Here is a 12,838-nt window from a genome sequence, read left to right as displayed (position 1 = left end):
TCTCGCGGTGTCACGGCCACTTCCGGGCTGTTGTGGAGGGAAGTGGAAGGAAGTTCCGCGCTTGGTGGGCGCGCAGTCCGGGGCTGGGTCCTAGCGCGCGTCGATTTCGTAGCCTGGAGAGGCGGTCGGGGTGGGAGGGAGAGTCCGCACCCGAGAGGTGGAAGAGGACGGGCTTTAGGCTGGAAGAGCGTTAGAGGAGCAATCTTCCAGGTGGGGCCCCAGACAGAGGCTCTGACAGGGAGACTGGCCAAGGTCGCGCAGCAGGTCCGGCCGAGTGGGTGCGGTCCGAGCCCCCGACTTCATCCAAACCCACCCCTCCTGCCCTTGGAGGCGGGAGAGGGCTCCGAGCTCAGAAAAGCTCCGTAAAGGAAAGGGGGGAGTGGAGGGGAGGTTTAGAGTCCCGGGGGTGGGGTGGGAGGATGGGGGCTCCTCGGATCAGTCGCTCCCGTGCCCTGCCTGCTCACACGCTCGCCGTGTCCACCCGCCAGTGCCGTGGTCCCTCGAGGTGCAGTGGACCTTCCGTTATGGTTTACAAAGCTTTAGAGACCCCGCTACTGAGATGGCTGACACTGAGCGCTGACTTAGCGCTGGGCACTGCTCTACGGGTTGACAGGAAAGCAGTCCTGTGTTACAGATGGATGAGGAAGCAGGTATCCAGGTTATAACTTGCGCAGTCACCCACTTCCTACTCCTCAGGTCTGGCCAGTAATGCTGTGAACACGGTCACACTGTTTCTGCTTTAGGGACGAAAAAACGGTGGTTAAGTGGATTTGTTCAAAGTTGACCCAGACAGAACGTAAAGATACGGTTCCTGCTTACAAGGAGTTTATCACTTCAATTTATAAACTGTAAGCTTCATTTTTTCCCCCTACTATTTTTTGGGCATAGAGAGAGTTCCTCGCCCTCAAAAAGTTCGGAGTCAAGTGGGGCAGATAGATTTGGGACAAGTAGTTGGCTTGATGGGAATGTATAAACCCAGTGAGGGAGCCAGAGACGGAGCCTGCTTGGGAACAGTGATTGGGGAAGCAGGCGTGAAAAGAACATCAAAAGGGAGTGCCTGGTGACTGGCTTACTATTTCCTCCCTCCCTTCCACTTGTTTATTGAGCGTCTAGGATGTGCCAGCCTAATCTTGGAGCTGAGTATTGAACTGTGAACAAGATCCACACATTTTCTGCCTTCAAAGAGCTCAGGGTCTAGTGGGAGAGACAGGTAAATTGCAAGCAGCATGATATGGGCAACACTAGGAGAATTATGAGGTGCCATGGAGACATAGAGGAGGTGCCTCTAATCCATGTGGGGTGCCGGTGGGGGCCACATGAGAGAGGACCTCCAGAGGATGAAGCGTCTAAGCTGAGACATGGAGGAAGAGTGGGAGTTCCTCAGTGGGATCATTCAGCTCCAGAGGAGGAAGAGATCCCTGCCTGGGCATGGGAGTTCTCAAAGGAGAAGGGCTGGGGGTGGGGATAGGGGAGCGGGGAGAAAAGAGTCCAAAGAAAAACTTGTAGGTAGGAAAACATAGCCTTTTATTCAGGGGACACTTTTCTGTTGGAATGGGGACATGAGGACAGCAGTTTCCTTTATGTTATCACTGGCTGTGTTCTCTGGTTAATTACCCCTCTATCTTACCACCAGAACTGAGAGCACATTGTGGTCAGGTATGTCTTTCATCTGTGCATCTTTATTGTACAGCACGTGACCAGGCTGAGAGTGGGTCTCTGTATTTTGCAAGAGTTGAATGGTTTTAGATAGGGCTGGAAAAAGTTTGGAAAAACCAGATTGTGCAAAACCTGTGTTAGCTGAAAAGTGTATTTTATTCCTTGGGAAGCAAGTGTTTATCAAAGGCTTTCATGACGCCACCAGAACTGGGTTTGAGGAAGATTAGAGTGAGCTTGCTAAGGTCATGCTCAGTCATGCTAAGGATTCCAAGGGAAAAATGTGGAGGGCAGGGAGATTGTTAGGAGGCTATATTATAAGATGATCAAGATCAGAGTTATGATGGTGGTCACAGAAATGGAGAGGGTGGGGCCAATGAGGGGTCTCAAGGAAAGATTTAAGATTTGGTGCTCATTTGGGTTTAAGGAATGAATGAAAGGGTGGTGGAAAATCAGGCTAGGAGAAATATTTATGTACAGAAACAGGGAGTTTGGGAGCTGTGTGGAAGGAGAGCTGGCTGGAGAGAAAAATAAAGAGCTCCGTTTTAGATGGGCTGAATTGGAAGTGATGGTGAGTTGTCCACATAGGAAATGTGCAACTGAAAGTCAGGAAAGATGCCAGGGCTGAAGTCATCTCTGTAGAGGGGAGAGTTGAGGCCATAAGAGAGAAACCAGAATCACAGATTCTCAGGTTGCTCCCACATCTGGGGCTCGATCTGCTCCCCCTCCCTACCAAGTCAGTTAGCCCCTGTCAGCATCTCCACGATAAGGAATCACTACCTCCCAAGTCCTCCTCTCGGGCCACCCCAAACAACTTGACTGTTAGGAAAGCGGTCCTCACATTCAGCTCCTAGCTCCTTCCTTTTAAATCCCGAGATTGTTCATACCAGTCGCAACAGTTGCACGTTAAGTTGACTCTGCCAGGCACTGTGCCCTGCTTTGCAGGTGTAGCTGTTATACTGAGCATGCAGGGCGGCAATCAAGAAGCGGACTACCATCATAAAACAGCTTTCACCTCCACTGTTTCTTTAAATCTTTCCTTGCCCTTGGATTACATTTGGTCACCAGGACAGACTTATTGCAATAGCCTAAATGTCCAGTTCACCTAAATAATCAAAACTCTGAACTTAATTCAAAGTTAAAATGTATCGCCTTCACCTCGAGCTTCCCTTAGGCTCCTAGCTTTGGAGAGGAGAGTGGTTGACTTCTCTGTTTCTCCGTCTTGCTTCCTCATTCCCCCCACCTCCCCCCTCATGCAGACTGAGGCTTCAGACCCATCAGTGTTGGTGGAGGGGGATTGTAAGAGTAGAGAGAGAGAAAGAAAGGTCCCTTTGTCATCTGGCGTTAGTATTCTCTTAGCTTGAGGACAGTTTGTAGCTGACTCCTTCCTCCACGCATGCGTTTGTGAGTTGCTGTTACCTGCACTTCCCTTGACCTAGGTGGTTACGTCTGAGTGTTACTGCTGTCAGTTGCTCCCTCAGCCCCTGGTTCTGGAATCCCCCACTAACTGCGATTGGTCCAGGTGGTCCCTCCAAGGGGGGTCCCTCTTGGGCCAAGTCTTTCTAAGATGGTGTAATTGGTCCTTTCTCCTGCCTGGCCCACGTCTGGTCTATAGGAAACACTTATGTATGCTTTGCCCCAACCAATCCTGGGAGTGCAGGCCGTTTCCAATGTAGCTGCCTCTCCTTGCTTTGTTAACAGATATTCAGCCTCAGACTTTTCCAGGCTAGGACCCAGCACTAGCCTCTATGCCTGCACAAGCTTCAGAGGGCACAGAACAACCTGTTCTAGTTTCTTCCTGGTTTCCTGAATTGTTTCAAGAAAGCTGAGACTTGTGCATGTTTGAAATCAGAGAGAAAGATGCTAATGGAGGGAGAGAGCTCTGAGATGCTGAAAGGAGAGGGGGAGAGAGAGAGAGACCCAAGGAGGGTCGAGGAGGTTTAGATAACAGTAGTAGCCATTGGGAAAGTGCTGGGCACATGAGTAATGATGAGAGAGGGACTAGCTGAAGTTCTGCAGTGTGTACTTTCTGTGTGCCCAAGTCCACACGATGTCCTACAGCCCAGATCCCACACCAAGGCCATGGACATACAGGTGGGGCCACACACACAGTCTCACATCCACACACACACACTTGCATATTCACATCCTTAAACACATAAACACCTGAATCTACTCAGGGGATTTATTTTTATTTTTTATTGCCGTATAGTTTACATGCAATACGGTATACAGATCTTAAGTGTTCAGTTGGATGGTTTTGACAATTTACACCCTTACAACCACCATCTAAAACAAGCTATAGAACATTTTCATTATTCTAGAAAGTTCCCTCATGCTCCTTTCCATCAGTCTCCCAAAACAGCTACTTCCTGATTTCTATCACCATAGATTCATTTTGCCTGTTCTTCATTGTGTATTTCTACATACAAATATACAAATACATTGACGCCGTCCTTGCCCCACTCTCACAGATACATAAGTCCCACATGTCCACATATACTGACCATTCTGTACCCTACAGTATGCTTAGACCATGGTCATAGGCTATCAGATTTTTGCTATTAGGTGCATGTATTATATGCTAACCTACCTTTTCTTCAACCCTACAATCATACCTCACATGAAGTATTTTGGATCTTTCCTTTCAGATCCTTGGAGCTAAAATGAAGAGTTAGAAAGGTGGTAATCAGGTGCCTGCCCAGGCTTAGCGGTTAGGTGCGTGCGCTCCGCTGCTGGCGGCCCGGGTTCGGATCCCGGGATCGGATCCCGGGCGCGCACTGACGCACCGCTTGTCAGGCCATGCTGAGGCCGCGTCCCACATACAGCAACTAGAAGGATGTGCAACTATCTACTGGGGCTTTGGGGAGAAAAAGGAAAAAAAGGAGGAGGATCGGCAACAGATGTTAGCTCAGAGCCGGTCTTCCTCAGCAAGGAGAGGAGGATTGGCATGGATGTTAGCTCAGGGCTGATCTTCCTCACAAAAAAAAAAAAAAAGGTGGTAATCATTCCACCTTGTACAGGAGTTTATTTTCCTCTGGGTACTCTAGGGTATGGAAAATGAGGACATGTATTTTAAAACAGAACTGTATTTAGATAAATAACTTTAACTTTTGGTTGTGGCTCATACTTGCCAGAGGTCAAAGGAATTGGCTTTCCAAGATACATTCCAGCAGAACAACTAGGAGGTGGTGGACTGGCAGCAGCAGAGGCACCAAGAAACTGCTGGCAAAGAGCTCCCAAGAGCTGAGAGTTGCCGATGCTGGCAGATCTGAGTCGGGAGCAGAGCCTTCAGTCCTGAGATCACCCAGAGGTCAGGGAAGTGAGAGCAAACCCGTGAGCCTGGTCAGGGCCGAGGCCCCGTGTCGGAGACCAGAAGGTGGGCCTAAGCCCAGACAGGGAGTGGAGGAGAAACACGTGCTGGAGACAGAGCTGGAGGAGGTGAGAGCAGACGTGGTGGTCATGGCCTTTGGGAGACTGGTGGAGTTCACCAGCCCCTACCTCCGACAGCTGACTTGCTGCATGGGTAGGCCTATCCCCCTCACAGGACCACTAGGGTACCTCTCAGGGGTGTAGAGGTCCTAGATTTGGGGACATGGAAGTGAAAGCAAGATAGAAGACGAGGGACAGTGATGTGGGCAGCTGGTCTAGGCCTCTGGCTCATACTTGTAGCTTCCAACATTCCTCCATCTTCCCAGTGTGTATTACTGCCTCAGTTTACAGGTGAGGGCACTGATGCCTGTCACTATTTAAGCCTTGGTCATCCTGGCACCGTGTCCCATGAAGAACCAGGGCACAGTGGGGTTGGCTGTGGACTCGACTTGCATCTGTGCAGTCCTCTGGTCCCTGCTCAGCCTGAGCCAGGAGCCCACAGTGAGGCTTATGGTCTGGCTCATCCAGGAGCATTGAGCGATGCCTCTTCTCCACCAGAAACAAATACCCATCAATTGTGTCCACCTGGACTGTCTGCGGCTGAGCCCAGACTGAGCTCTCGGTGTCATGGAACTCCCGTGAGAAGCCTGGGGTCAGGCCCAGCCTCTGACAGCGATGCCGTCAGACAGAATGGAAGGCCCCAGGCCTTGATCAGGCACAGGGAGGTAAGAAGGGCTGGGTTTGGCCTGTTTCCCCCTTAGTCTCAGGCTCTGACAACCCCTAGTGAAACATCCCTTCCCAACTGGCAGTTTTCCCCAAATGCAGACACGTGCTCCCACTGGGGCTGAGCTCACCGGTCCCTGTCTCTGGACAGCTCTGGGCTGACTGGGAGAGAGAGCCACACACAGCCCGCTGGTTTGAAGAAAGGCCGAGCCATCGTAGGGAGGGTGAAGAACCTTCCTAGTGGTGGGTGTCCAGTGTGCAGGGACAAGGACTGTGCCGGCACCCTGCTCTCCTGACAGAATAAGTGGCTCTGCTTGCCACCCAGAAAGCGGTGTGGATTTCCCAGACTGGTCTACTCATAGGAAGATCGGTCTCTCTCGCCCCAACAAGCTAGACCTCCAGAATGTGCTCCCTCTGACCCCTCTTCCTGTCTGCCTGCCCATCCCCCTGCAAGAACTGTCACACTAACAGCAAGTCTCTTATAAAGAGCCATGCTGTGCTGAGAGTCCAAAGGGGCATGTCTTAAACTGGCCATTGACGTCACTGTTTTGAACAGTCACTGGGAAAAGGAGACTTGATAAAAATAATCAATACAAATGAAACAGCACCAGAAACCATACTCAGTACAAACCAATATGATAAACATCTGATTAAGGAATCAAATCGTGATTGTAGAATTCACACAAAAAAAGACTTGATCTTGGGAAAAATAATTTTGGCTAAACAAAATTGAAAGTGAAAAACATTAGAATTGGTTAACTATGGAATAAAGTCAATTAAAAAATTAAATTGGGGGCCGGCCTGGTGGCGCAAGCGGTTAAGTGCGCGTGCTCCGCTGCGGCAGCCAGGGGTTCGCTGGTTCGGATCCCGGGCGTGCACCGACGCACTGCTTGGCAAGCCATGCTGTGGCGGCGTCCCATAAAAAAAAAATAAAAAATAAAGTGGAGGAAGATGGGCACGGATGTTAGCCCAGGGCCAGTCTTCCTCAGCAAAAAGAGGAGGATTGGCAGATGTTAGCTCAGGGCTGATCTCCTCACACACACAAAAAATAATAATAAAAAAAAAAAAAAAGAAATTAAATTGGCTTAATGGAATTCACTAAGGAAAATGCTTTTGGCAAAAACTCATCAATATTAGTTTAATGTTTTTATGCAAAAATCTCACTATCAAAATCTTCTTAGGGCCCAAACAGTGGAGCCAAGAACATCTTAAACACTGCAGAGTTCGGAGTAGCGCTGGGAAGGATGTTAGTGTTCCGTCCTCCACCCCCCAAGGCTAGCGGTGCCCCTGGTTTCGCCCACAGGGCTACGTCCTCTCTCAGAACGGTGCTATGTGGTTCAGGGACTGCTCTCATCCCTCCTGCACTTTCCCGGCAGGGGAGGGGCAGTTCTTGCTTGACCAGGGAGAGTGCGCCCTCTGGGAAGGAGAGAAGTCTGAAGGATTTGATCCCTGGGTCTGGGTTTTTACCTGGATGCCCAGAGACAATCCCTTGGCTAGTGAATGAAGAGATGGAGGTTGTAATGGGGGAAAGTAGCTGGAAGCTTGAGGGTGGGCTCTGAGCCACAGACCAGATAGGTTAGGAGCCAGCTTTTAGGTTGTCTTAACAAAGTCGTGGGCCTAGACACAAAGCCCATCCTATCTCCTCTACTCACCACCTCCAACGTGGCCTGGGGACAGGGCTTTCAGAGGCAGAGGATCTAGGACCTGACTGGAGGTGGGGGTGGGGAGGTCCTTGGGAGGAATCTACATGTGGCATCTGTATGTATGGCATCAAGTCAAGATGGCTCCACTGGTGAAGGCAGGAATGGTGACTAACAATTTACTCATTCAACATGTGCGTATAGAGCACTACTCTGCCCCTGAAATCCTGGGTACTGGGTAAGGATACAGCAGTGAACAAGAAGGGCAAGGCCTCTGCCCTATGAGCTGTATCTTCCAGTGGGAGGAGACTGATGATAAAGCAAGCAAACAAATGAGCATGATAATGTCAGATAACGGCAAGTAGGGTGAAGACAAAGAAACTCATATTTTGAAAGGTCACCCTGACCTCCATGTGAAAATTAGACTGTAGGAAGAAAGCAAGAAGCAAGAAGTCCCGTTGGGAAGTATTACACCATCAGGAGAGAGATGGTCATGCCTTGGTCTAGGATCTTAGCCCTGGAGATACAGAGAAGTGGATGGACTTAGAATATATTTGGGTAGTAGAGCAAATAAATTGGATGTGAGGGGCCAAGGGAAAGAGGGATTAGGGATGTGGATGTGAGTAAGTAGGTGGATAATGGTGCTGTTTATTGAGACTGAGAAGACTACAAGACAAGCAGGTGCGGGCATTGTGAATTAAAAGTTCTATTTTGGCCATGTTATTTTTGAGATGCCTGTCAGGCATCCAAATGGAGTCTGGAGCCCACTGGAGAGGTCAAGCAGGGGCTACAATTTGGGACTCATTAGTATGCCAGTGGTATTCAAGGGGCTAAACGAATCACCTAGACTCTAGATCTTAGAGTGGTGGTGCTCAACTAGTGGTGACTTTGCCTCCTTCCAGGGGACATTTGGCAACATCTAGAAACATCTTTGGTTGTTACACCCAGGTGAGAGGAGGTTTGCTACTGGCATCTACTGGGTGGGGGCCAGGGATGCTGCTAAACATCCTACGATGCACAGGACAGCCCCCCACAACAAAGGATTATCTGGCCCCAAATGTCAATGGTGCTGAGGTTGAGAAGCCCTGTCATAGAGAGTGTAGATAGAGCAGAAAAGATGACTGTGCCCAAGGGGCATTCTTATGTGAAGAGATAGAGCTTCTCTCAAAGAAGACTGAGCAGAAACAGTCTGAGAGGTGGGAGAGAAACCTGGAGAGTGGGGTGTCCTGGAAGTGGAGAGTGTTGCAGAAGGAGGAATGCTCAGTTGGGTTAAATGCTGTTAAGAGACTCCATCGTTTGAGCCCAGAGAGAAGTGACTAATGGCTTAAACAGGATGGACTTTGTTGATGACCTTGATAAGAACAGTTTCTGTGGTTTGATGGGGTTGAAGCTCCCGGGGAGAAGCTTGTCCCAATAGCCAACACTTACTGAGCATTTCCTCCCGGCTCAGAATGCCTTACATGTGTAATTTCATTAATCCCCTCATTTTACAGAAGTGGCAATACTAGTATTACCCCCTTTTTATAGAGGTGGAAACTGAGGTACAGAGAAGCTAATAACTCCCCAAGGTCAGACAGCTGATAGTAAGTGGCAGAGCCAGGATTTGGACCTAGAGAGTTTGGAGGTGAGGCAGTGGAGGCAGTGAGTCGACACCACCCTTTTGAGAAGTCTTGTTGTAAAGGAGAACAGAGACAGGTATAGGGGATGTTTGCGTGCTGACAGGAATGATCCATGCGGAGGCTGAAACTGATGTTGGAGGGGAGGCTGAGAGTCGAAGTCCTTGAGGAGGTGAGAAGGATCCAGGGCCCAGGTTGAGAGGTTGGCCTGTCCCAGGAGTATCGTACTGGTAACTCAGAAGCAGACCCTAACTGTGGTGAGCAAGATTACCCCTGGACTCAACTTCTCCCCCACCTGCCCCCTGCTGGCCTCCAGAGGCCTGCTGGGCAGCTCCTTGTAGCCCCCACTCCTGCTGCACAGGCCCAGCCTTCCGCCTCAGTGTCCTTGGGGCACCAGAGACCCTTGTGCTCAGGAAGCAGTGTGCCAGTGCAGCGCTGCAGTCAGGAGGTGGAGCCCAGGCTGGCCGGGCAGTTCTGTCAGTGCACTCAACGATTCTCCACCCAGCATTGACCGTCCTGATCCTTATCATAATCCTACAAGGCCCCTCACAAGGGCACTTGTGTTGGCCTCCCCAGGGTCTTCACTCATCACTTTCTCCCTGCTGTCACCACACCAGGCTCCTTTGAACTCTCTGATACTGAAATGTTCTTACCTGTTTCTTCACCCTCTCTCCCTCCTCCACCTAGCTAAGGCTCACCTAGCCTCCTGTCTCAGCTTAGCAGTCACATCTCAGACAGCCCTTCTCTGATCCCCCCCAACTAGGTGTGGCCCTCCTGGTAGCTCCTCTGCCTCCAGCCCTGGGTGCTGACTGGTTTATAGTGCTTTTCCTATGTGTCATGTATTTTTTATCCGGTGTTGGCATTCCACGCTAGACTGTAATCGCCATGAGGGTGGTTTCCCACAGTTATTTCCAATGCCTGGCATATCGTAGGTGCTCAGTTTTGCTGAAAGAACAAATGAATTGGTGACTGTTTTATAACATACTTGGTATTTATATGGCTCAGATATGTTCCATATTTTATTGTCCTCTGCACACATTTCACTATGAATTTTTGAAGCTTTGCTGATCACTTCCATGATTACTTTCATCTTCGCTTGAATGTGCTTTAAGAGAGTTTAATTCCATATCTTATTTGGTGGCCATTCATTTAAAATAGAAAGAGAGACTGAGCTTGTACATCGTTGATTCTTCCCAATAGGATGGCTGATTTGGTTTTGTGTGAACCAACAGAGCTTTACAACATCTTGAATCAGGTCACAAAACTATCCAGATTGACTGAACCCAACTATCTTTGTTTATTGGGTAAGTACTTTAAGAAAATATATATATTTTTAAAAGAACAGATGAATCGGTGACTATTCATTTTACATTTTTACTTCATATGCAAGCATCCCAAAATAATGTGTGGTTTAAACATTTACACAAGTAGTACCATAATGTTCAATCATCTTGCAATTTGCTTTTTTTTTTTTTTGCTTAAAATTATATTTTTGAGATTCCCCTCATGTCTAAATGTGAAGATCTAATTTAGTTATTTTAACCATTACTGCATCCATTCCTTATTGATTGTGATGTGTTGCTTGCAGTGTGTTACTCTTCCGAACATGCTGCCGTGAGTGACTGTGCATCTCTCCTTACTCATGTGCAAGAGTTTCCACAGGATATCTGCCTAGAAATGGAATTGCCAGTTGCAAATTCAGCTTCACTACATTATTGTCAAATTGCCCTCCAAAGAGATTGTATCAATTTAAACTCCCATCAGGAGTGTAAGAAACATACCTACCAGTACCTGGTTTTGTCAGCTTTTAAAATTTTTGCCATCTGATTGGTGTGACCTGTATCATGATGATTTTCCCCCAATTTAAAAAATTGTGGTAAAATACACATAACATAAAATTTGCCATCTTAAACATTTTTAAATTTACAGTTTAGTAGTATTAAATACATTCATAATGTTGTGCAGCCATCACCACCATCATCTCCATAGCTCTTTTCATCTTGTAAAACTGAAACTCTATACCTATTAAACAATAACTCCCCACTCTCCCCTCCCACCAACCCTGGCAGCCACCATTCTACTTTCTGTCTCTACGGTTTTGACTACTCTTGTTGTTGCTGTTGAGCTGATTCCGACTCCTAGCGACCCTGTGTATAGCAGAGCAGAACCCTGCCCGGTCTTTTTGCACCATCCTCTCATCTTCTAGCACGATAGCAGACAATGCTCCACTGCCATTCATAGGGTTTTCATGGCCAGTTTTCTCAGAAGTGGATGGCCCGGTCCTTCTTCCTAGTCTTTCTTGGTCTGGAAGCTCTGTTCAAACTTGTCCACCATGGGTGACCCTACTGGTGTTTGAAATACCAGTGGCATAGCTTTCAGCATCACAGTAACATGCAGCCACCATAGTATGACAACCAACAGACAGGTAGTGTGGTTCTCTGGCCAAGAAACGAACCCGGGCCATGGTGGTGAGAGCGCCAAATCTTAACCACTAGACCACCAGGGCTGGCTTGACTACTCTAGGGACCTCATATAAGTGGATCACACAGTATTTGTCCTTTTGTTGACTGGCTTATTTCACTTTGCATAATGTCCTCAAGGTTCATCCATATTGTAGCATGTGTCAGAATTTCCTTCCTTGTTAAGGCTGAATAATATTCCATCGTGTATATATACCACATTTTGCTTATCCATTCATCTGTTGATGGACACTTGTGTTCTGCCTTTTAGCTATTGTGAACAATGCTGCTATGAACATGGATGTGCAAAATATCTGAGACCTTACTTTCAAGTCTTTTGGGTACATACCCAGATGTGGAATTGCTGGATCATATGGTAGTTCTATTTTTAATTTTTGAGGAATCGCCATAGTGTTTTCCATAGCAGCTGCACCATTTTACATTCCCATCAGTAGTGCACGAGGTTCCGATTTCTCCACATCCTTGTCAACACTTGTTATTTTCTGTTTGTTTTTTTAAAAATAGTAGTCGTCCTAATGGATGTGAGGTGATATCTTATTGTTGTTTTGATTTGTATTTCCCTAGTGATTAGTGATGTTGAGCATCTTTTCATGTGCTTATTGGCCATTTGTATGTCTTCTTTGGAGAAATGTCTATTCAAGCCTTTGCCCATTTTTTAATTGTTATTTTTTTTTAATTGTTGAGTTTTAGGAGGTCTCTATATATTCTGGGTATTAATCTCTTATCAGATATATGACTTGCAAATATTTTCTCCCATTCTGTGGGTTGCCTTTTAGTCTGTTGATATTGTCTTTTGATGTACAAAATTTTAAAATTTTCATAAAGTTCAATTTGTCTATCTTTTTTTTGTTGCCTATACCTTTGGTGTCATACCCAGGAAATCATTGCCAAATCTAATGTCATGAAGCTTTTGCCCTATGTTTCCTTCCAAGAGTTTTATACATGTAGGCCTTATATTTAGGTCTTTGATCCATTTTGAGTTAATTTTTGTATGTGGTGTTAAAGGGTCCAGCTTCATTCTTTAGCATGTAGATATCCAGTTTTCCCAGCACCATTTGTTGAAAAGACTGTCCTATTCATGGTCCCTTGAGATTTCATAGGAATTTTAGGATCGGTTTTTCTATTTCTGCAAAAAATGTCATTGGGATATTGATAGGATTGCATTGAATCTGTAGATTGCTTTGGGTAGTATTGACGTCTTAAAAATATTAAGTCTTCCAATACATGAACATGGAATGTTTTTCCATTTATTTATCTCTTCTTTAATTTCTCGCAGCAACATTTTAGTTTTCAGGGTACAAGTCCTTCACCTCCTTGGTTAAATTTATTGCTTTTGATGCTATTGCAAATGGAA

General features: G+C 47.1%; 1 protein-coding gene across 1 annotated transcript in view; it reads left to right on the top strand.

Moving 5' to 3' along the window:
* Positions 1 to 17: 17 nt before the first annotated feature.
* STYXL1 (serine/threonine/tyrosine interacting like 1) overlaps positions 18 to 12,838 on the top strand; it is a 62,658-nt gene continuing 49,837 nt past the window's right edge. The window contains exons 1-2 of the mRNA XM_058569026.1: positions 18 to 210; positions 10,205 to 10,308. Coding sequence (XP_058425009.1) covers positions 10,206 to 10,308 — 103 coding nt within the window. The 5' untranslated portion in view covers positions 18 to 210; position 10,205. The remainder of the gene's footprint in view (positions 211 to 10,204; positions 10,309 to 12,838) is intronic.

The sequence above is a fragment of the Diceros bicornis genome, chromosome 26 (assembly GCF_020826845.1).
Source record: "Diceros bicornis minor isolate mBicDic1 chromosome 26, mDicBic1.mat.cur, whole genome shotgun sequence".
Lineage (NCBI taxonomy): Eukaryota > Metazoa > Chordata > Mammalia > Perissodactyla > Rhinocerotidae > Diceros > Diceros bicornis.
This window is presented reverse-complemented; position numbering and strand designations above follow the sequence as displayed.